The 26,124-nt window shown below is 36.1% G+C and overlaps 2 protein-coding genes across 3 annotated transcripts in view; both read right to left on the bottom strand.

Annotated features, from left to right (window-relative positions):
* The window catches only part of LOC111502404 (acyl-CoA synthetase bubblegum family member 1), an 86,235-nt gene that overhangs the window by 17,397 nt on the left and 42,714 nt on the right, over positions 1–26,124 (bottom strand). For both annotated transcript variants that reach the window (XM_074181722.1, XM_074181721.1), the window contains 3 exons: positions 6,090–6,288; positions 5,930–6,031; positions 1,286–1,686 (listed from right to left, as the gene is read on the bottom strand). In XM_074181722.1, coding sequence (XP_074037823.1) covers positions 1,286–1,686; positions 5,930–6,031; positions 6,090–6,288 — 702 coding nt within the window. The remainder of the gene's footprint in view (positions 1–1,285; positions 1,687–5,929; positions 6,032–6,089; positions 6,289–26,124) is intronic.
* On the bottom strand, positions 22,959–24,300 carry LOC141485300 (uncharacterized). The gene is made up of 2 exons (XM_074181723.1): positions 23,855–24,300; positions 22,959–23,791 (listed from the first exon to the last, which is right to left on the bottom strand). Exons 1-2 carry the CDS (start codon positions 24,292–24,294, stop codon positions 23,080–23,082), a joined length of 1,152 nt encoding a protein of 383 aa, XP_074037824.1. The 5' UTR covers positions 24,295–24,300; the 3' UTR covers positions 22,959–23,079.

Here is a 26,124-nt window from a genome sequence, read left to right as displayed (position 1 = left end):
AAAACGGCCCAGGCGAAGCTCTCTGGCTTACAAAGACAGGCTTGTCTGACCATCAGTAGTACCATCAGTACCACACCGTCAGCGGCCATGGATATCCTTCTAGATCTACCTCCTCTCCAAATTTTTCTGGAGAGGCTACATAGACTGCACATAGACTTGTGCACATTGCCAATTGCACAAATCAATTTAATGCAGAGTGCAACAGACTGTTAGTTGACACTGGAAGTCACAGTATTCTGGAAATGACTTCTGACTTATGCAGCTTCATCGGACCAGAACCTGTCATTGGCATCGCTTTAGGCTTCGCCAAACAAAGATTGAACACCTGGATGGCAAGATGAGTTATGAACTTCTGGCAGAATCTTCCAGGATTGGCTCACTCCAAGTCGTTTATTCACCCTTCGAAGCTTGATACCAAACAGTTGTTGGACTACAGTAGGGATGAACTACGGTGTCTAACAGGCCTTCTTATAAGTCACTGTCATTTGAATCATTATATGCAGAGACTCGGGCTGTCAAAAGACAGTGTGTGTCGCCTATGTTTGGAAAAAGATGAAACAGCAGAGCACATACTTTGTGCCTGCCCCGCTGGAAACCGAATCAGGTTTTTACATACAAACTACTCGGCTTCGTTAAGAAGCTGGGTTTATTTGGTCGAGTGTGAATAGGTGTGAGCCACAATAAACCCTTGGGGGTTGCGGTGGAGAGTCGAATAGACCCACTCGCTTTGGACCTAATCAGTTGATAGCGGAGAAAATTTCAAAGTCAACTATTGATCACGCAATGTAATTTAGTGAAACAAAAAGTATCACCAAGAAATATCACTTAAGAATGAGAAAATTCAAAGAATCGACATATATTCTTTCAGCATGTAACAACTGTATTTCAACCAACTCTGTGGAAATGGACCCGTTCCTGACTACCATTGCTGAGGCAAAACGTAGAAAAAAGAAATTATTCCAAAATGAATTTTCGGAAAACATCCTGTATGGCAAGTAAACTATCGAATATTACTTTTTTTACGTTTGTCAAGGGAATTTACTATTATTATACCAGTTTCCGATTGACGCGTTTTTCATAAGTGAAATTTTTAGGTTTTCAGAACAGAAAGGGATTACTAGTCGAAACGTCAACCGTCTGAAAAAAGCTGATTACATTAATTTCATGTTTCTAGTCTTCAGTTATTTATATTACGTAGTAATTTTTCAGGATGAACTTCTGCGAGCAAATATAGAATGTTGCTACACCCGGTATATTGAGAACTATCATTAAAAAGTCCACTCACCCATCCATCGCATCAAGATGATGCTGCAAAGCTTGTCCCTTAGCCCACGAGGCAATGGCTCTCTTCAAATATCCGTTTTGACCAGCTACCTGCATCATCTTTTCGTAGATCTTCTCGTAGACTCGCGGAACTCCCAAGAACTTAGTAGGTTGGACCTCTTTGAGGGTATCCACCAGGCTCCCTTTCAACGCATCCTTATCTGCGAAATATATAGCTCCAGCAGCCAATATAGCGATGTATATGTCGACCGTTTGAGCTGCGACATGACTGAGGGGAAGATAACTCACTAGGGTTTCGTTCGTTCCCTTCTGAATTCTCAGTCTCTCCAAGATCGCCAGTGCATCCCAGGTGAAGTTATCGTGACTCAGCATCACTCCCTTGGGGTTTCCAACAGTTCCTGACTGAAGAATAGGACGTGTAATGGTAATGGGTAATGGTAATGTAATGTAATAGGTAAACAATTCGGTAAAAAGCTTACACTGAAGTGTTACTTGAATATATAAATAGGATTCGTTTTATTTCGCATTCATTGATATAGGAACATGGCACCATCACTGCAGGAAAAATCAAAGGGTTCCTACACAGTGGAACCCGGATGATCACATAATCGTCTTTATTATTTTCAAATTATTAATTTTTCTCGATATATATATATATATATATATATATATATATATATATATATATATATATATATATATATATATATATATATATATATATATATATATATATATATATACAGGCTGATTCACGGTGGATGGCACATTAGACGTTTCTGGTGAACCAGACAACGGATCACTTTGAAAATTTAATGGAGGGCATATTCGGACATTCTCTAGCCAACTAAAATATTTTCGACAATGCGGTGTTGCCGCTTCTATTAGAAAGCAGTAGCAACTTTAATTTTTCAAATGGAACACTCTGTATATAATATTATTTTTGGAATCTCCAACAATTGCCCGACAACTTTTCTTGATATTTCCCTATACCTATCTGTTACCGTTTTCGAAATAAAAATTAATTTCAATTTTTTTCTTCGAAAATCATGACTTCTAAAAATGCCGATATCTTTTAGTTAAGAAGTACTATGATATCGAAATTTGGTTTGGAGTTAGGTGATACTTGAACATTTCCCACACGTCAGCCTAATCTCCGTTACTTCAATACAGGGTGGTAAAAAAATACAGTTTTTTCGTTTGCTTGAAAAAGTTGCTGAAATTTGATTATTTTAAATGGAACACCCTGTATATTATTGAAAATTCGGAAAGCTGCTGAACAAAACTATTCAAACGAAGTTCTTATGAATTTGTTTATTATTTTTGGACAGTGTGACAAAATTATCAGCAGAACATGTAGAAAGTTCAATGAAATGTATCCGAATCTACCGCCAATGAACCTCAAGAAATTTATACGAATTCAGAACAATTTCAATATGTTTGGATAAACTTTAAAAGCACCAAGAAACTTGCCTCGTCCCGTTACTTTCGAAGACAACCAGATTAATGTCTTGGCATATTTTCACGCATTTCCCGAGTCATCGATAAGAAGTGCTGAAGAAGATTTGGGTATAAAATATTCATCGGTTCAACGAATCTTGCGAAGACATAAAATGCATGATTATAGTGATCCGTTGTCTGGTTCACCAGAAACGTCTAATGTGCCATCCACCGTGAATCAGCCTGTATATATATATATATATATATATATATATATATATATATATATATATATATATATATATATATATAATATCCTAGATATTATTGAAAATGAAGGGCGGAGTTTATTTTTGTTGAGTGTTAAACACCCTCAAAAATATTCTTCCACTCAACCCAAAAACAGAGATGTGTTCTAATTTGATATAACATTTTAGTTATTCATTGCGCATGCATTCCCCACTGAAAATTATCCATTCCAGAATGGAATTGTAGAAAGGAAAGGAAAAAAGAAAATTACTTAACTATTATTTCAACTTGGAATTGCGTTCTTTAATGTTCTTCAACATTAACTGTTGCTACACACTGCATATTATTTACGATCACTTCTATATAGTCTCGGTCACAAGATCCTTTTTTTAGAACTTCTGTCCAAGGGCACCAAAAATTATGAACCAGGGCTCATTCGATTCGGAATGACCTCTAGCAACAAATTGACAAATTTCAAAAAGGGCTCTAAAAAATTGCGAAACTTATAAAAAATTTAGTAAAAAAAGGGGGGGTTTCAAGCAATAAATTTTTTCGAAAAATCAATATGCAGACGACACTACAATCATTTCTTCTAGAAAAACATGGCAACAAGTATATCAAACAGCAGCAAATGGTTTGAAGAATATACAGATATGGCTGAACTACAATCTCCTCAGTTTGAATCTGAATAAAACCAAATTCATTTGTTTCATGCTTCTCAAAAACGATCAACCAATTGACAATGCCCTAAAAATACATACCTCTGAATGTCCACAAAGGAAGCAATATGATTGCCCTTGGATAAAAAATGAATCAAAGTTAAAATATTTTCGTGATGTAGTTCTGGATCAGATAGGACGAACATACCATATATGTTACAAAGCGACTACGCCAGCTCACTCACAAAATGTATAATTTGAGAGAAATCTCAAACATTAAAAATCTAATGGCGGTATATAGATCTTTAGCAGAATCAATTATTAGATATTGTATCTCTGAGTGGGGTGGCACATTTGACTGCAACCTGTACCGTCTTCAAGCCATGCAAAATAGTATATAATAGTATAATTCCTAGGAAAAAACTCTTACTCAACAGAACAGCTCTATAAAGAAACCAAGTTGTATAACATAAGATGTATTTACCTATATTTGTCACTGTCTTATATGGATGTATAATAATAAACATCTTTACTATAGCAAAAATATAAAAAATACTAGATCTATCGAAAATTTAAATGTAGTAATTCCCATTGGGATAAAAAAATCTGTTTTTCCGTTAACCAGCTGTCGCACCCCTACTAACGACAACCCTCAAAAGTCGAAACTTGTGCAATCTGAGGATTAACGAGGTCTTACTTTTTAACGTGTGATTCCTAACATAATAAAGGATAACTGTTATGATAATGTATGTATGTATGTTACATCGAATTGAAAATAAAATTGAATTTAATTGAAATTCATCACTGATAAAAATTTCCTCAAATAAATTTCAAATACCTTATGAACAATATATTTGTGTATAACAATTTTTTAAACAAATAGAGCCAAAAATTATGAAAAATCATTTTTATTTAAGTTTAAATAATAAAAATACGAATAAATTTCAATATTGAAAAAAAAATGTTTTTATTGCGTTAATTGAATTTTTCACTTTTTAACTCTTTGATTATCAACAAAGTGGAAAATAAAAATTTTTCAATTTTCCCAACAGGAATCTTTTTTGAAGGCTTCCATGAAAAACTCCAAGTGAACAAAATTTGAGAGTTTTAGTTTAAAAATCATCAGGATTTTTATGTGAAAAACTTGTGAAAAATTAGTTAATTAACTAAAGTATATCTAATGAAATAATCACGGGAAAAAATGTTTTCCATGGATTTTCGTTCATTCAAATGTCTAGAAGGTATGTGAATTTTTTTAATAATGATATTTAGTGGGTTAAAATAATTTTTATTGTTCAAAGGTCCGTATCGGTCAACGCGTACGGACGCGCATTGCCTACTTTTAGCGCTATTTTCGCCTCTAAATCAAAATTATAAATATTGGTGATGGAGTTCCGGGAGGTGGGATTTTTTTTAGTAAATTTCCTCCACTTTAAGGATATTCTTTCAAATTTCAGATATCTAGGCTATTTTTCTTCTGGTTTACAAATAGTAATCTGAAATACGTTTTGAGATCAGCTGTGATATAGGTATCAATAAGTTCAATATATTGGGATTCATTATTGAAATTTATACAAGCACAAAGGTTTTTTTTAAATCAGTAAATACTACAACTGAGGAGAAGAGAAATGAAACTAACGTTGCTGCAGTTTCGTCCTATTATTATTGTATGAGTTTGAAAATGTCCGTATAGGACGAAACTGCAGTAACGTTAGTTACAAATAAAAGTGGTAAAAACATAGAAAGTTTCATTTCTACAGAAGCGCAGAAGGGCCACATATTTTTATTATTTGTTTCTTGAAAATTACGACTTTGAATCTCGAAATTTCGACTTTAAACTCGAAATTTCGACTTTAAAGTCGATATTTCGAGATTAAAGTCGAAATTTCGGGTTTAAAGTCGAAATTTCGAGTTTAAAGTCGTAATTTCAAAATTACGAGATTAAAGTCAAAATTTCGAGATAAAAGTCGAAATTTTGATGTTAAAGTCGAAATTTCGAGATAAAAGTCAAAATTTCGAGACTCAAAGTCGTAATTTCCAAGAAATAAATAATAAAAATATGTGACCCTTCTGCGATCCGTACATTTCTCTTTTCATCATTATGATTTCCTACCATGTAGTAACGACTACATCCATCAATTTACTAGAACTGAGGTAGTGATATGATATCTACTAATCCTGTACATAATCTTCGATATAGTTTATCACCCATTTCAGGCTGCCAAAAAGTATGAGATTAAATCTAAACGAATACAATTAATCCTGAATTATATGAAATATACCAAAAAAAGTATTACCGTATAAACCAGCGTGCAACATTGATTAATACCAATATGCTTCAACGCATCCTCTAATAAATCATCTGTCTGCTGTTCACCAATTTCCATTAATCTCTTCCACTGCAACACAAAAACCATACATTTCATATTGACGCAGAACAGTATTAGTAATTCTTACACTGATAATATCTGGATGGTTTGGGGGTTCTCCCGTATATTGCACGATAGTCTTGACGTTTGGCAGCCTTGAACGAACTGATAGAATTTTTTCCAGCTGTTTTTCATCTTCTACAACTACTATATTGGCATTACTGCTTTCTACACAGTAATAACATGCCTCAGAGGAGTTTGTTGTGTAGATACCTACAGCTATTCCTCTGAAAAAAAATATTGCGAATTAAACAAATACCTTATGATTCCCTGAAAATTGGATATTCAATGTACAACATATATCGAAATAATCATTAGCCATGCAAGGTTCATCTGTCAAGACATTACCGGAAATTGATCATTTTAAATGCCCGCGGGAAAGGATTGTCGAAATTATTTTTGTAGATAGGTTGGCACGACTGTCCTCTATACTCACGCCGAGTTTGAGCGCCACCCGCCATTTACTTTGTTTACAGTACTCAATTTATTAATGAACCTCAAACGTGTTTTGCGATTTTTATAATCTTGTGATGCACTGTTTGGAATCTTTGGTGTAGTAATGGATATTACTGAAGATTAACACCTTAACACGTGTTTCTTAACACGTTATCTTAACAATCGGAGTTAATGATGAGAATGTGAATTACATTAAAGCAGCATAAACAATGAAAGAGCGTATTATAATGAAGTTAACGATGTTTCAGCAAAAAAAAACGAACAACCTATCCTAATTGATATTCATACGGACTATTGAAATTCACAAATTAATAGCAATACATTGCCAAGATAAATAAACCACTGAATCTTTTATTCAATGAATAATCCACATAAAAAAATTATAAACATTTATATACAGGGTCTTCCAACAGAGCATTTCGAACCTTGACAATTGATAACAGCCATCTTGTTGAAGCTATATCTGTCAAATTAGTTATCATTTATAGCATTCGACAACACGTGCACATATTTTTTTTATCGAAATGGGTGTTCTGTTCGGACAACGTACAGCGCGCTTCGCACATTTTACGGATGCCATAATCGTCCAACTGGTTCAGTGAACGATTGACCAATACCCGTACGTCGAGGAAACACAAGATCTGCTGAAAATATCGGCGCTGTCTGTGAGAGTGTGCAGGAGAATCTGAGGCAGTCGAATTCGCGTCGCTCATAAGAACCCTGCCTCTCGCAGACCACAAATTGTTGAATTTTGTGTCGTGATTTGGGCCTGCACCCAAGAACTGAAGGTAAACGACCATATAAAACAACGTGTGTTCTCTGAATTATCAAATTTGGGACAATACTAACCCACATGGGATATAAACGCGCCCAATGCATGCCGAAAATGTCACTGTTTGGAGTAGATTTTGGGCTGGAGGCGTCATCGATCCACATTTCTTTGAAAACGGCCAGGCCATCACTGTCAACTGCGAGCACTATAGGTCGATGCTTACCAACTTTTTTTGGCCGAATTAGATGCCAAACAGCTCATATCACATTGGATAATCTGTACGAGCGATTTTAGGATATGGTAATCTCACGTGGAGGTGATGTGAACTGGCCACCGAAATCGTGCGATTTGACTCCGTTAAACTTTTCCTTGCGGCGTTTTTTCAAGTTGCAGGCGTATGCAAATAAGCCACAGACCACAGCGGTCTTCAAAGCTAACATAATCCATGCCTGATTTATGTGTCAGAGTCAAGGAAAATTGGACGTTTCGGATGCGCAGCGCAGTGGCGGACATTTGAAAGATGTTATATTCTACACATGACATCAATAGGTCTTTCAAATGAATGAAAATTTTCAGTGATATCTCATACATACTTTGATTTATTTAAACTAAAAAGATAGGAAGCGCTTAATGAAAGACCCTATACAGGGTGTTTCAAATTCGATCCTCACCATTGGGATCTCGGAAACTATGAGAGATACGAAAATTTCGTGAAATGATTTTTATTTTTTTCTGGCTTTATTTTTCGAAGGATTTTCGAAGGATTCAAAAATAAATTGCACTTCCACATTGCCACTTCCTCCGTGTTTTCAGATTTGTTATCCGACGTTTCGTCTTCCGGCCACCATCATCAACTTTATTTTTTCTTATAGGCACTACATTGGATTCTTTCTGTTTTGAATAGAACCAGATGTATAATTTTTTTTGAAAAATTGAAGATATTGAAAAAAATTAATTCTTATCAAAATAGGCTTTTACTTTGATGTTTCTGAATTTGACTTTCAATTTATTACACTCAATGACATTTTGTTATTGCACAAGTCTTTGAATTTTTGGCGAAAAATTGCTTTTACGAATGAAGAAAAAAAAATAATATGATACAAATTCATTACAAATACGATAGAAACAGTGTTAGGACATCGGAAATGTATTTAAGCTTGTATCCCGAAAGAAGACAACCACATCGAACTATGTTCAAGTTATTGGATCAAAATCTCACCGAGTTTGGTTCGTTTGAAAAGCCAATGAAAAAATATGGAGACAGAATCAACAATGAAATTTTGATAAATGAGGTGTGTATGAGGTAAATTAGACATTGTGTCCTTTTCAATGAAAATAGAACTTTGAACAAATAACCATAATAAACTGAAATGTAAAGACAAAAGTAAATCATAGCAAATGCTCAAAATGCTGGCCTTGTTCATGATAACACAACTGTGTCCTTCTTCGAATATTATTCACTGCACGATCAATTTGCCTCCTCCTCAATCTTCCAAACTATCTAACAATATTGTGTTGAAGTTCCTTAATATTGTGATATTCCCTCTGACCATAAACTCTATTTTTCAGTGTATCCCATAAGAATGTATCCATAAGGTGAGATGGCCAGCAAGGTCTGGAGACCTTGCTGGCCATCTCACCGGCCCATTATTCCCTATCCATTTACAACCAAACCTTTCAGTCAGATAATTAGATACTCATCTGGTAGTGTGCGGTGGAGCACCATCATGTTGAAACCAGATGTTGTTATAGTTAGCCAAAAGTAGATCAGAATTCCGTCAAATAAATGAGGAACCAAAATTCTATCTCCGTAAATTCCTGCTCAAAAGTTAATACTAAATCGCACTTTAGGCCGAATTTATCGGAACTGCCTGAGGTTGTTTATGCTTCAAATGTGTTCGTTATTTCGGTTGAATATCCCACAATTCGTAAAAGTGCTTTCATCTCTCCAAATTACATTTTCCAGAGAATCTGGAAAATCAGGCCTTCTTATTAGCCAATTACAAAATTCTAATCGCCTTTCGGGATCTACTGGATGCAATTTTGAGATATGTGTATTTTGTAATATTTTAAACTGCTTTTTTTGAGACTTGTATGACACTTGTATGACAAATATTCATTTCGAAGGGAATTTGACGTGTAGAGTAGTTGTTTACAGCTGATTCTCGGCCTCCCCCCACCACTATGACGTATTAATTGCTTTTTTTATTGGTTGTTGTTTGGTGAAGTTTTTTTGTTGTGCAGTGAAGTCAAGGCTTTGTGACCTTGAAGTGTCTGGTGCATGGATCGTTCAGATTTTTTTTTCATATGAGATTTTGTGTGTTTATGTGTGTGTGTAGGAGAATGCACGGTACAGGGTTTCATCATGTGCTTGTTTGTCTATGTACAAACATACGTCTGCATACTTCGAAGATCCTCCAAGTAATAAATGCTCCATCGGTGTTAGGGCACCAAGTTAGTAGTGGAGTGACGTCACAGCAATAACCGTTCAACGGCTAGAGAGCGACATGTTCACTCCACGACGTGTGGCAGAGTAATGCGTATTCATCGGTCTGCCCTCACCTCTCCCGAAGCGATGAAGATTCGCTCTAGCCCCGCTAGACACAACGGCAGCCGAGGACTGTTTGCCTAGCGTCTACCCTCTCCGAGACCGCAACGACCATTGCTTGCTCGTACCGGCAACTGTTATCGCATCAAGTTGGGAGATGGACTTGGCTGTGACGTCAGGCATCTCTAGTGGATAGCAACTAGCAATGTGAATCTTTCACGGTTTCATGGTGGGGGTGACTCACACTGTTTAATATAAAAGAAATGCCTGGCACACTATGAAATCAGTAGACGAATATATCTGCAGCAGTTAGCAATTGGTAGAGTGTTATTCAGTTCGTAATAGAAGGAAGACGGTGAGTGTATTTGTCTGTTGGAAATTGTTTATATTTTCATATATATTTTCATCATGTCCGTTTCAAAAGTAGACTTGAATAAAATTAATAATTTGATTGTACAGGAGGTTGAAATACTAGAGCAAAAGGCCTTATCATCATTGCCAATTGATGAAGTGTACATAATTAAAAATATGTCAACTTATTCTACACGATTTGGTAAATCAATTTTATTAACTTTGCAAGATGTGAGCAATGATAAATTATTTAAAACATGGCTACCAAAACGTATTTCGTTGCAATTCAGTGATGACGATATATCTTGTATCAACTCATCAGGTGGTAAATATACGATGATGTATTTAGGACAGAGCCAACAAAGTTTTGCTGGCATGAAAACGCGATCTCTAGTCAAATTCAATATGATTGAATAATAGTAATAATTTATAGTGAATTTCTTTAGGTCATAGCTTACAAAGTTTTTTTGGTGTGAAAACGATAACTCTAGTCAAATTCAATATGATTGAATAATAATAGTAATTATAATGAATTTCTTATTGTTTTATTAATATTCATATATTAGATGATAATTATATGGAAATATAAACATTACTAACTTAGTTGAATACACTCACTTTGTAACTACAAGTAAAATGGGAATGTGAGTATTATATCACTGAAAAATTGGAGGTTGCTTATTGTTTTTTTTATTCGATTTCAGTTCCACCATTTAAAGATGTGGATGCAGTACGCAAGTCAAGATTGGGTCGATATTGTAGATCTCAAATCATCGGTTCAACATTTGTCGTCTAAATTGAAGGTGTTGGGTGATGGAGCCGAACATGCAAGCGTTTATGATATGAGTGTATGCTATGATGAAAAACAAATCGAATTATGCCTTCGTGATGCTGAGAACTATTGGAGTGGTGCAGAAGTTTGCAACAAATTTTTGGATAATGAATTGGAATTGTGGCAACTTTGTGAGATTATGATTGAACTGAACCTAAGAAGATTCCTGTATAGCCTCCAACCATACTTGCCAGAATGGATTATTCATCACTTTGAATTGAATGATGAAAATCGAGAGGAAATTGAAGATGGTCGCGAAAATGATGATTATGAGGAAGAAGTTATTTTAGATAGTCTGTATGTTCCTGTGAATCATAAATAATGTCAAATAAAAAACTTTGTATTATTTTCATGTTTTATTTATTTAAATCTGATGAAATACAATAGAAAATGATTACAAAACAATAAATATGATATAAAATACAATACATGATATAAGTCAGTTACAAATAAAAAAAAAAAAAGATCATAAAACAGTACATGATAGAGTGAAAAAAAGTGTCAATATCTGCTATGAACTGAACCATCCAATGCATTGTATGTTAAAACTGTATCATGCAAAATTAATGCATATACTTTAGTGTTGTCTGGAAACTTGGTCTTCCTCGTCTCAAACTCAATCTTTATATCAATAGTTGATGATTTTGTTGCATTCGGTTGATGGGAACAATCGATGACGAATAGTGGATTCTCTCTAAATTGTCCAATGTCCATCAGAGGTTCACTCATATCTTTATCATAATAACTTCGCTGGAAACTCTCAAAAGCATAATAAGCAGGAGCATCAAGTTTTTTATCGAAATTCAAATTCCAACGCTCATATGGATAAACTTCAGAATTCAAGTATACTCGAATACTATTGATATCAGCAGTTGTGAATTTTGTAATATCTTGTGTTCTATCTTCAGATGTGGTAGTACTTTGGAATGCGATGATGACAAAACGAGGAGTTTCCAATGCGTTAGTTGTTTTGATGGCCCATATGTCTGAAGAAGTCCCACGTAATGATGGTAGTTCATAGAGGTCCCACATACGATACGCCAACTTGATTTTGGCATTCAGACCGCTTTTGTTTATTCTACTCAAAAGTTTGAGCTTGTGTTTATCATCTGGTACAATATGCCTTATTTTCCATTCGATTTTATTTATTTCCAAATCAGCATCAACCTCACCTATATATGAGTTTTTGAATGATCGAGCGATAATCAAAATCAATTCCTGTTTGGCATTCAAGATACTTTTGTTGTAATCTTCAGCAAAACCCATCAAATATTTCAGTGGTAGTTTTCCACTAAAAACATGACTGTTTGTATCCAAGATATCTTGCTTCAATTGTGAAAGTCCCCAACCAGATGTCAATAATGTGTTAGCATGAGATTGTCCAAATGATATCATGGTTTTCATTGTAGATGTTATCCCAGGTTTTCTAACAACAGCCACTTGTTCACCTCCCATTTCATAACGAATTTCGTCAAAGAGAAATGCAATTGCATTATTCGAGAGATAGCATGTTTTCGCTACATCTTTGGGGGTGAATTTACCTTCTATGTAAATGAAGCTCTCGGCAATATCTAGTATAACATCTTGATTATTGATTGCAATTCTGATTTCATCCGAATTCCTGAATAGCGGTGATCCATAGGGCTTATATGTGTGCTCATGTAAACTTATGAGAGAATGATCGAGCACTGGTTCATTGAATATATTCAACTTTTCATTGTTTGTTTCGAGCACCATTGTTATTTTCTCACTTTCAATCCAATCGATTTCAAAAATTTAAGATCACTCACAGACAGAGCGTTATGTGCTAACTGTTTAGCATACACTTGTGGAATGAGCTTCTTTTTATGCACACCTTTCTTTTTGATAGTGCAACTCGTTTGGGATTGTTCAATGCGATTTTGTCTATTATAAATGAAACCCATAACAACAGTTATTCGATTTTCTTCAATTCCAAAATAATGAAAATCTCTTCTTCACTTCCAAAATCGATAAGGTTATTTTTTTCATCCAAAATACGCACTGTAATGTTGTGAATCAATTGACGACCTTCTGGACTGACAGGCATATATATAATACTGTGTGGTTCTTTAGTAAGATTGTAGCCAGGTTCAACATCAATATCGAATGAGAAAAGAATGTGGGATTCTTCACCATTTATATATGAACCAGATATTATATTGCAATCTAAGCGGATAAGTCTCACAGTTGTAATGTTTATTGGTAATGATGATTCATGTATCTGATTTGGTGGAAATATTTCATGAGCGAACCCCATCATTTCTGCTATTGAATTTGGATGTGTCAGATCAATTTCATATTTGGATCGCATTTCACATTTGAATGTATTATTATTGGCGTGTAGATAGAAAATATCATCTGCAACGACATCATTTGGTTTTTTATCATGAAACAATCTGAACATGATATGTTTCTGTATGACGGCATTGATCTCTTCTATTTCATAAGCACCACATGGAATTTCAATTGTCAACTTTTGGGGTATCGATGAGTTGTCATTACTGATTCTAAAACTAACTAAGTTATTAGCTTCAGTTATATTATTGATTGTATTGCATCCATAGAATCCAAAAGTCCTAATCCATAACGACTGTTCCTATCCAATTCAATTGGTGGAAAAAAATCCGCACTCAAGACACTTGTCCCGACAGCTTGTAGCTCGAACTTTCGTGACATGACTGATGAATATTTTGAAACACATTTCAATTTATTATTGTACACAGCAACAGCACATTTGAGACAATTTACACTTTTTGGAAGGTGTTGTATTGTAATAAGTATCATTTTTATTGATACCAATATTCACATCCTCTATATTACAAATACAACACATAGATTTCCGAGGTATAGGACCGTCATTAACATCCGATTCTGAATTTTGATCGTGGTGGTGGTGCTCATAACAATATCTATGTTTCATTATATCGATGTCATCTTGCAGATGCTTAGGCAACTTTTCCCAAACATATGCAATCTCATGTGCAACACATGCAAGTATCACTTCCTTAGGCATATTTGCAAGCATCACTTTATCCATTTTTTTCAAGGTACCATATTTTGAAAACATTCTAAGTGAAAACCCCATTCCCTTGATAGCCTCCCGATCCAGTTTTGGTGTTGAATCCATTTTTATTTGGAAAATTATTTAGAGAGAAACTGCAAGCACAAGTGACCACAGAGAACTGTATTAAATTTCTGTTGTCGATCATAGTTATATTTGATTTTTACATTCGAACATTTTCGAAAGAATCGAGTCAATTCCAATGGTGGGGGTAGATCTCCAAAACTATCGAAATATGTGACTTCTTTCCCACATTTTTTATATGCCACCCAATGTGTTCCTGGTCCACTTATTCCATCTAAATTAACAATAGCTGTCTCGTTTTGTTTTGGACCTGAAGATGGTAATCTATCACGCATAAAAACACCACGAAAATGTGGAATTTTCATTTTTTGTGCATAATAACTGAGATCGAGATCAGTAAGAGGCCTCTGAGGTAGGGGTTCAATTAGTTTTTTGTTTTGTTTGTGGCTTTGTATGGTTTTAAATATAGTCCTAAACCTTTACGGTATGGTTTGAGATATATTCCACTTCCGCGTTTGCCTAATGCTACAGCCTCCATGGTTTTATTGTGACGATTGGCTTCCATTAAAGCCGCTCTGCTGGCTTTTGCCGAATTCACGGCCTTGGTAATACCAGCAGCAGCTCCCGCCAAACTTCCTAGTGCGGATAGTCCAGCAAAAATTGGTATCAATGGTAAAAGTCCACCGATCTTGGGAACAGGAATTATGCGTGGTGTGCGGATTTTCTTCTTTCCACCGGCAGCTTTAAGGTATTTACGTGCCGCCTGCAATGCCACAGTGATAGCTTTTTTGCTATTATTCGTCACAAATTGATTCCCACCAGCTTTCTTCAATACATTTCGCACTTTATGGACTATCCCAGCACCAAATGCAACTTTTTTAATTTTATTTTTCTTCGTTTGTTTCCTCTTACATTTTTTCTTATTGGTACTACAACCCATGCCCATATGTCTTTTCGCTTTCATAATGTTGGTGACAAGTAATGCAGCTGCTCTTTCCCCAATACTCGCGTCCTTCGATTTAACCCTATCCCAAGCGCTGTATTCAAGTTCTTTGTCGGCTAAATGTCTTGCTGCAAGATCGGATGGATGCTTAGAATATTGAATATCGTGTTTTTTGCATTCAATATCTAATTTATTGATTCCAGGGTCGTTACGAGCTAAACGTTGTTTCAATTTTGTACCCGGTCCACAGTATTGATAACCTCCGGTAGATGTAATTCGAAAGGAAGTTTGTTTATTAAATCATTAACAAAACCACAACCTCTTTTAATTTTACGATCACTTTCAATACGTCCGTATCGTTTGATGGTACACATTGAAATGAATAAGCTAATAACATTTATATAGTCTCCAACCACGGCACGATGCGCATTGTAAAACAGAAAGAAAAGTTTGCTGTAGATAATCTAGATGAGAAATTTGGTTGTGGATTGAATGGACAAAGGGTATTCAGACATGGTCCACTACTTCCATCATCAGTTCGAGGACTCATTATAGGACCTTCAAATTGTGGAAAGACGAATGCAATGATATCACTATTAACACATCCACAAGGACTGAGATTTAGAAATGTGTATCTCTATTCGAAATCACTCAATCAACCTAAATATCAGTACTTGCGAAGTGTTTTGGAACCTATAAAAGGATTAGGTTTTTATACATTCAGCAATAATGCAGAAATAGTGGAACCCTCCGACGCTAAGCCTAATTCTGTTTTCATTTTCGATGATGTGATATGTGAAAAGCAAGATATTATTAGATCATATTTCTGTATGGGACGTCATAAGGATGTTGATTGTTTTTATCTAGCACAGACATATTCACGGGTACCCAAACAGTTAGTGCGTGACAATACCAATTTCATTATAATGTTCAAACAAGATGAGACGAATTTACATCACATTTATTCAGATCATGTTTCACCCGATGTAACATTCAAACAATTCCAATTGATGTGTGTTAAATGCTGGGAGGACCAATATGGATTTCTAGTCATTGATAAGGATAGAAAAATAGATGAAGGTAGATATCGCAAAGGATTCGATAGTTTTATATACCCATGATCTTGTTTTTGGAACTTATTCGATCACTGAATATTGTAGTGGTCACTTCACCAACGAATTAAGCTTTAATTCAAAAAAAAGGGCATTATGAATACAAAAAAAGATCCTGAAAATAAAAACAATGAAATAAATTTGAAACGTCAACTAGTAGAGACAACAGAAGCTGTCAGGCAGAAATTCAACTCTATCAAGAATGATAATATTGAAAATCGTACGACACTTGAAAGATTGTATGAGCCCATAATGAAACCATTGAATGTTTTATCATCAAACGCTACTTCTAAATCACCAGTGTTATCACCAAATCATGGAACTGTTCAATCTACTTCAAATTATCCCATGAGTACTCCAATAGGAAGAAAACAATCTTTTGGTAGTGTATCATCTGTGAATAGTGACACGAGCACACTTCAAGACGATATGAGAACAACTCTATTCGAAACACCATCATCGTCCCACATCGATTCCTCGGATCCTGACATCTCACCTGTTATGAATGAAAGTGGTGAAGATGTTTTGATGAAACATTTGAATAATATAAAATCTAGAAATCCAGCATATGATGGAACATTTGGCGTACGTATGGATCCAATTACACAAAAGCTGAAAATGGGAAGTCTAGTGGTAAATTTCAAAGATGGAAACATTTCATTTTGGGATGCTAATAAAGTGAAAAAATATGAATGCGCAGGTAGTCCAGAATTGTATGATATGATTTTTTTGAAGAATCCACAAGATGTTGATAATGAAGAAACTCGTCAAGTATATTCCAAAATATTGAAAATAACGAATGCTCCATATAAACAATATCATCTGAAGAATGGTTTTAAAAATACAAATTCTAAAAAATTTCGTGAAGTTATCAAACCTCTATTAGACTCACGACAATATCCAATAAGAAGTAGAAGTAAAATTGGTGGAGCACTCAAACGAGTGAAAATGGAGAAAATATATAATTCTAAACCTGTGAATTATGTGTACTGGAATTCACCGAAAGAGTTAGTTGCTCGCCTACGACTATTGGTAGCTTCAAAGTCAGCCGGACATACCGGACATGATAATGAAATAATTTCAATAATTGAAGAATTACGTGAAGAAGGTATAATATATTAACATATTCACATGTAATGATCACTGTCACATCATCATTCAATGCAGTAACATTATCACCTTTTCTCTTTAATCATATTGAAATAGAATGACTAATGAAATAAGTGATGTCAAACGACAAGTTGTTAATGAATTACATAAACCTGCAAGACGTAATTTTCGTAGAAGAATAACCACCATCAAAGGTTTTGCAGATCTATGGCAAATAGATTTAGCTGAACTGCAACCTTATGCAAAAAGTAATGAAGGATACCGATATATACTTGTAGTGATAGATTGTTACTCCAAATATCTGTGGACTGTAGCAGTTAAAGATAAAACAGGTAGTACAGTAACTAATGCAATGAAACATGTACTGAAAGAAGCCAAATACTCCCCCAAACACATACAAAGCGATCAAGGGAAAGAATTTTTCAATAAAAGCTTCTCATCTCTCATGCGAGAATATAATATCAATCATTATTCAACATTTAGCACAAAGAAGGCAGCTATAGCAGAAAGAGTGATTCGTACAATAAAGGCATGGCTCTACAAGGAATTTTCGATGAGAGGTCACCACAAATGGCTTGATATTCTTCCAATTATAACTAGTAGATATAATAATAAAGTTCATCGTACAATAGGTATGGCACCCATCAATGTTGATTCAACAACAAAATTAAAATTCAAGGGTATCAATGGAATTGGAGGAAGACAAAGTAAACCCAAATTCCAATTAAATGATATTGTACGTATAAGTAAATACAAACATATTTTTGAAAAGTCTTACACTGCGAATTTTACCACGGAGCTATTCAAGATTGTTAAAATTAATAAAACCATCCCAACGACTTATAATCTTGAAGATATGAATGAACAGCCGATTAGAGGATGTTTTTACGAAGAAGAGTTATTACGAACCGAGAATCCTGACGTATATCTGATTGAGAAGGTGTTGAAGAGAAGAAAAAATAAAGTATATGTAAAGTGGTTAGGCCTTCCTAGCGAACAAAATTCTTGGATTGATGAATCAAATATGGTTTAAATGTATATAATAGTGACTTTTATGAATAAAGTAATATTAAAGTTCATTATTGTTTTCATTTCAATTATAAGTATGTGAACTGAAAAATATTGCAGCGGTAAACATTGCCCCAGCCATTCGCAATGTTCTGTGTATACCAAACCAAATTAATTGTATACTCCATTCCCGCTTATATTTTTCAACTCACGATATTGAAAACACATTATCATTCCCAAAACTAATCGCCGTCACTTTGAAATGCAGTATCCAACTCTTTTTGCCAATTATCTCTCACTGATAATGCTGTCTCATAAAGCTTAGTCGACTCCTCAAGCTCAGCCTGAGCTTGCATTCTCGAACGTTGATGGAATTGCTTATCTTTACCAATTTTTGAACGGAGTTCATCAGCATCTTTAGACATTCTAGCCAATTCAACCTTCGCTAATGCAATCTTGGCATCTAATGCTTCAAGAGTTTCATTATTAGCATTAATAGCTCGCTCACTCTTTTCAAGTTCAGCAATAGTCATCTGTGCCTTTACAAGACGGCATTTTGCTTTCCTTTTCATTTCCCCAAACCGATGGAGGGGGCTGAAAGAAGATAGCGGTTCAGCTTTCAAATCACTCTTCATTTCTTTAGGAGTACCTTTTGGCTTCCTCTTCGATCTGTCACTTTTCGTTGCGGGTTTTTTCTGTCGCACAACACTTTTGGATTCTTTCTTTTCTTTAAAGTCAGTGACAATCGATGAAGATGCCTTAGTAACCTTCCTCTTGATTGTTCTAGATTTCTTATCAACACCAAGAGGAAGGGTAGATGAAGAGTGTTTGAGTGATGATAATTGCGAAACGATCGGATTTTCAATAATAATTTGCTCATTTGGTTCTGGCACATCTGCAAAGTTAACGAAGTCGTTAATATCAAAATCATTTATCGAATCTTGACTCGATAAATGTAATACTGGAATATTTTCAAAATCAGTCTGATCGATATCAACAAGTGGTGAACCATCTTCAGCAATCAATAGCGGCATAGAGCTCATGATTATTAAGGTCTGAGGAATGATATGTGATAGCAATAGAATGTGGATAGGAAAGGTGATGATGTTACTGAGACCTCACCATTTATAGAAGAAAATAAACTAGCGCATGCGCTCTTTCATCAACTGGCACATGCGCTCTCTCACTAAACTATTCACGCATGTAACAATCTTTGTCATTTAAGAGGAAAACTTTGTGTTGCATGCATGTATTTTTAAATGTTAGAAAATAATACAAATAAATTCAAAATATATATATATTTATTAATAATAGAGGACAATAACGATAATAAAAAATGAAAAATGTTAATATGTCTCTGTGGATGTGGAACGTTCTTTGACTCTATTCCTCAATAGTTGTTGCTCGTGCGTCAAACACCAACATTGAAAAAAATGGATTCTCCTATTGGGGTAGAGTTGACCAACCTTCTCACACAGATCCCAAGTACTTCTACATGCATTGCATACATGATTCCAACAATTCATGGAATATGTATCACAACGCAAACAACGTTGCAGTGGAGTTGGAACGGCAGCACAGGTACCACAAATATTTCTACAGATACCTATATTGTTAAATATTATAGGTTCGGAACACTTCAGACACTGTAACTGTTGTTGACGATAATCCGATTTTGTTCGCTTCGGTGGATGAGAAGGAGGCGATAGTTGAATCCGCAACACGCAATCACTACACATACCAGTACATGGATTGATTGAATCCTTAGGTCTACTTATTTGACAAAAGTAGCACACAATAGCCCCTGCAATCATCATTGGGTAGACACACACTTTTGGTTTTTCATTCCACTCTTTTGGAAACGGCATTTTACTAATTCGATTAGAAATATAAAGAGATGACTTACAGAAACTCTGAATGCTCTCTCCTATACCTACGATCTCTATTTATACAAATCAACATCATGTGGAAGTATAGTGGGATAACTTCTCCTACTATTCCACTCTAAACGAGTCAAGTGGGAGTCGCATCACCTCCTATATAAGTTGACTTGCAAACCTAGAGTTCATTCATTCACTCTCTACAACTGTGAGCAAACAACAACAAGATGAATTCTGCAAAAATAAATGCTGCATTAAATAGAATAGCTGCTGTTGATGAAAACAATTGGATAGACGAATCAGATGATGAGGATGTCAATGTTCCGCTAGAGGAAGTAATAGTTGAAGCAGAAGATGTTGGAGTCGATGAAGATGAGATAGACGAAGTTGAAAACGAGGCCAACCAAAGCGACGAAGATGATGACGTGATGGAGTTTGAGAGGGTCATGGATGAAGAAGGAGATGATGAAGGGATAGAAGCTGACACAACTGAAGGTGATGGTGCTATGAGGATCGGTATGCGAACACTCAATGTCAGTGAGACACTGGAAGATCCCTTGGATTTGTATTGTGCATTGGATGCATACGTATTGATCAGCACAATAGATGGAGAGAACAAAAAACTATGTTGGTGCTGCTTTCGGTTTTATTCGCATAGAAACAATAATGGAGGGTGGTATGCCCATGTCAACACCCACAACACTGTCTCAATTATGGAAATGGGACAGAATTGGTGTGAAGCTTGCGAGAGGCCACTAACAAACTTCACCCGAGTATCTACATGTATTATATGTAATAATGTCCAACCTGTGGCACAATAACCGTGGACCTACTGGTCAAAAAAAAAACAACAGCCCTTTTCAGGGCTACATTATTCACACAAACAGTAGTTAGTTGTATTAGTATTCATAGATTATGTGACAAATGAATACTTTGATTAATAAAAGTCTAAGTTGGAAATTTGTTAGTCTTTGAATATCTATACATTATATGACAAATAAATTACTACTTTGACTGAAAAGTCGAAATTTGGAATTTGATAGTCATTGAATATCTATGCATATGATGAGTACTACTTTAAATGAAAGTTGAAGTTGGCATTTGTCAATCATTCATATGCATATAATGATGAATACTTTCACATACATATATTTCGTTTGAGATTATAATGTTAACATAATGTTAACAATGGTATGAATCTGTTTCTGTTTGAAAGTATAATGGTAGCTCTGAAAAGAGCTATTTTTTTTATTGTTTCAGTCTTTAATTGTAGCCCTGAAAAGGGCTGTTATTTTTTTATTAATCCATGCAATGATATGGACTAACGCTCCTCATCATCAGAAACAATAATTATGGTATCGTCATCTGAATCAGATGATATACTAATGATATCATCCTCATAGTAGTCATCTGAATCAGATGATATACTCATGATGTCGTCGTCGTCATAATCAGCTGAATCAGATGATATACTAATCACATCATCCGCATTATTATCGTCAACAGCATCTATGTCGTCCTGAATACCTTGTTCCACTCGTTCTGCGAAATCATCAGGAAGATCATAGATTCGCTGCAGAAATTGAGCGAAGGTTGTACTCAAATGATCAGACGTTGAATCTATTTCATGTACTTGGATGGGTCCTGTACTCGACATTGTGGAAGAATGATATAGAACTGGGATTGTTGCTATATTTATATTGGAAGAAATGAAATGGAGGGGGTGAAATGTAGAACAGTGTTTGAGATTCGAAAACATCAAGAATGAAACTCTGAGCGATTATTAGGAGAAATTCTAGTGATTATTATGGAAAAAAAACTAATAAGAGGGAGAGGAAGGGAGGAAGACACTGCCCCAGCCTCGCAGTGCCTCGTGTACACCAACCAAAAAGTGTGTACTCCGTGGAAGGAAAGGAAAGGAAATGATGGACGAGTAGATGATTATATGTCATCATCGGAATTGAGGACATCATCATCGATTAGGATTGGGGATGGCGGAGGACTATCCTCGATGAGGATAGGGGATGGTGGAGGACGTCTAACGTCAAGCTCGTCATCAGCATCATCACCAGAGTCGTCGTCGTCATCATCGTCGTCGTCGCTACTCATTGGGACAATGTCATCATAAGCAGGGTCCCACCATCCGTCAGGATCTGGATATTCCGAGTCATCCAAGTGTCCTTCGTCACTGCCAGTGACATGCTGAACTTGCATCCTGATGTCGTGATCCCGGTATTCGTATGGCGGACTGTGGGGTTCCGTGGTGGAAGAGACAACCTGTACCTGGCTGTTATCCCAGTAATTGAAGTTGTACCCCTGATCCGGGCAGCTATAGGGTTCGGAGGTTGAATCGGGTTCCATCTCGATGCTAGCTGATCAACTGAATGTTTCATCAGATGATTTCTACTTTTATACTTTCGAGAGGGAGTGGGAGAGGAGTGGAACATTGAGTAGGGGTAAATTGTAGTGTGACATAAGACATATTCAATGAGTAGGGGTAAATTGCAAAGTGACATAAGACATATTCAATGAAAGAGATACTTGAATGGATAAAATACAAATGAAATATACTTGTCGATTTCACTATGAAACATGTCTATTTTTTTATTTTTTAAATTTTCTTCACATGAAATTATTTACAAGTGATTAGAGAACACAAAAATTGATGTGAGGTATTTGTCTAGAAGAACTTGGAATTGAAATAAAAAAATAATAATGATAATAAGAGGAAGTGAAGAAAAATGCTCCAACCATCGCATTGTTCAATGTGTACCAAACCAAAAAACAGTGTACACCCTTTATTTCACTTCCTTTTCCTTTATTCAATATAAACTTAACAAATATAAACTTAAAACTACCATAATTAAATACTCCTAACTAACCTAAAACTAATCTTACATTTACACTTCATCTACAAAAAGAGTGTCCATAACTGTCACTACTTTTTTGTACAGCTCTATCGAAGAGGTCTTTGCTTTACACCTTTCCTGCAGAGATGCATAATTCCGATCTATTTCGGCCATTTCCTTTTGGAGTTCCCTCCGTCGGTTATCCATTTCAGCCATTTGTCGCTTCATGGTAACCAACTCGGCCTCGCTAGATCGGGCAGCTCGTTCTGCTTTCTTGCATCTCTGCAGAAAAACACTCATCTTTTCACTAACCTCTCCGATAGGCTGTGGCACCAACACCTCAGGATCCGCCGGTGTCGCTGGCAGCGGTGGTAGTCGCGTCACCAACGGCGACAATATCACCAACTCCGGAGAAGGACTCCTCGGAATTTCCACTGCTGCTGGTGCTGCTGCTGGTGTGGAGGCCCTCTTACGAGAGGTCGAAAAACTACCTGCATAAGGATTAGTCCTATTGCAAGTAGCTCGGTACTTTGAAATAGGACCAACCTTTGCTGCAGGTCGTTGGCAAACCTTCTTCACAGCCCTGACTTCCTCCTCCTCCTCGAATAAGTCAGGGCTAGAAGATCTGCACCTAACTCGCGAACGCGAAGTGGTTGGCTGGTCAACCGTCACCGCTCTCGAAGATGCTGCCTCCTCCTGGTCAGCGGACACCGGCAGAATAGACGCCACAGCATTATTCACCTCCTGTGTATTGGTTGCCATTCTGAAAAAGAAGAAATAATACAAAGTTAGTTGATATAAAAAATAACATTCCTAATTTACTTACTCAAATATCAAGTTGGTCGTTGGAACGTACTGCCTTGTTGTGGAGTGGACTGCTCTCGATGAGATGACTTCTCGAACTGAATGTTGTGGAGTGCTCTCCGGAGGGTATCGACTTCGATGCGTGAGCGGTGGGAAAATGGTGGGAGCGCACATGCGCGATGAGGGTAGGGGTGTACATGCGCAAATGTTGGGAGTCGGGGGGCGGGGCTTCGGGGAGGGGAGGGGCGGGGCTTCGGAAAGGGGGCGGGGCTTCGGAAAGGGGCGGGGTATCCGAAAAGTTGGTGGCGACGGGGGGGGGGGGGGGGGGGGGGGGGGGGGCGTGGCCCTAACGGGCCCCGCCCACTGCCTGGGCTCCGCCCAGGTGGGTGGGGCCTCCGGCCCCAGGTAGGCGGGACATCTGGAGAGACATCTACGCCCTCTTCGCGCGCGCGTTCGTAACATAATATGCAACCGAACACCTAACCTAACGTATTAACGTATTAACGTAACCTAACCTAGTACGCTAACCTACCGCTATGCAACCGAACACCTAACCTATCGTATGTATTAACGTAACCTAACCTAGTACGCTAACCTACCGCTATGCAACCGAACACCTAACCTAACCTAACCTAACCTAACCTAACCTAACCTAACCTAACCTAACCTACAGTAACTATTAACCTAACCTAACGAGGGAATACTAACCTAACACCTAACCTAACGTAAGTATGCAGCTAACCTAACGTAGCTATTAACCTAACCTAACGAGGGAATACATTCACCATGTTGGTTCCATTAATACATCATCAGTTGGTTTTGGTTTTGGTTGTATTATTCTATGATTTGGATTAATGTTCAGTCCTGGATATCCCAGTCCACCTGATGATGATGGCCTGACTTTATAGTTTCTCTCCAAAACTTCTTTATGGTTTTTCTCCAATACTTCAACTCTCTGTTCCAGTACATCATACTTTTTCATTGTAGTCCCTGTTATGTTTGACATAGCATCAAATTTTTTATTTGTAGACGCTGTTATGTCAGACATTTTTATGTCTACATCACTTGTAAGTTTGTCAAATTTACGAGTGAAAGTTATCCGAGCCTCTGCAATTTTATCGTTAAATGCTTGCCGGGCGTCCCGAGCAATATTGCCTATTGTGGATTGTATTGCAGCTTGTAGGGCTAGAAGTATAACTTCCTTTGCTCCATTAATTTCCCCCTCAAGATATGATACAGTTACACAATCACTCTTGTCAATTGGTTCACTTGTATTTTTCAATATTTTCCTTTGCATGTCATAATGACCATCTTTTGTTAATTTAAAACCATTCCCAGGAGGACCTCGAATGACATTACCACCCCATTTTCTTTTTCTACCAAACTTATCGATTGTTTTAGACATTGTGCACTCTACGATGATTCTCTTCAAACTGATATTTCTGTCATTTACATTATACTATATATTGCAGTAATTGATTAGGGAAATAGAAATAATACAAATAAAATTTTAATCATTTTATATTCATTACAGTAATACATATACATACATACATAATACATTAATATCACATTACTTCTATCATATATTATTAATTATAAATGGCTACATAAATATCAATATTGAATTTTCCGGTTTTGAAGATATTGAATGATATTTCAATCATTGATCTCGGCAGATAATAAATTAATCAATTGATCCAATGGAGTCTCCTGAGATTGTGATTGTTGAATAATATTACTTATCCAACGAATGTTCTCATTTGGATCGTTTTCATAAAATTCAATATCATTATGACCCCAAGGAAGAGTGTGGGTAGTATTCGGAATGATAAATCGTTTATCATCGTGATATGATAATGCAACTTTATTTTTTAATTCAGTATACATATCATGTAACACGCTTCTAAATGAATTCATCTTTCTGAATATCATACCACCTTGTTCGACGATTTTTTGATAATCTTCGCATGTCAATTCATTCTTTATTACAGATCGTTTAACCCCTTTGGCTTTCTTAAATTCACCATCAACAGATTTCACATAATATGCTTTAGCACCTGTACCATAAAAACTCATGATTGGATCATTTGGAAATTCATCTTTGAAGTTACCCAAGACTGAACTTGTTACTGGAATATTGAATTGGTTAACTATACTGTAATTGGATGTATCAAATCTACTTATGTTAGTTTTTATGAATTCATAAAAATTTTCTGTGTTTACTTTAAGAATGAGCGAGTCGGTATCTGTGTAAAGTAAAGAGACATTTTCATCAAAGTGTTGTTTGAT

The sequence above is a fragment of the Leptinotarsa decemlineata genome, unplaced genomic scaffold (genome assembly GCF_025532065.1).
Source record: "Leptinotarsa decemlineata unplaced genomic scaffold, Ldec_3_MD MMD2_tig00026314_RagTag_RagTag, whole genome shotgun sequence".
NCBI lineage: Eukaryota > Metazoa > Arthropoda > Insecta > Coleoptera > Chrysomelidae > Leptinotarsa > Leptinotarsa decemlineata.
The sequence above is the reverse complement of the archived record's forward strand: the minus strand, read 5'-3'. Positions and strand labels throughout refer to the sequence as shown.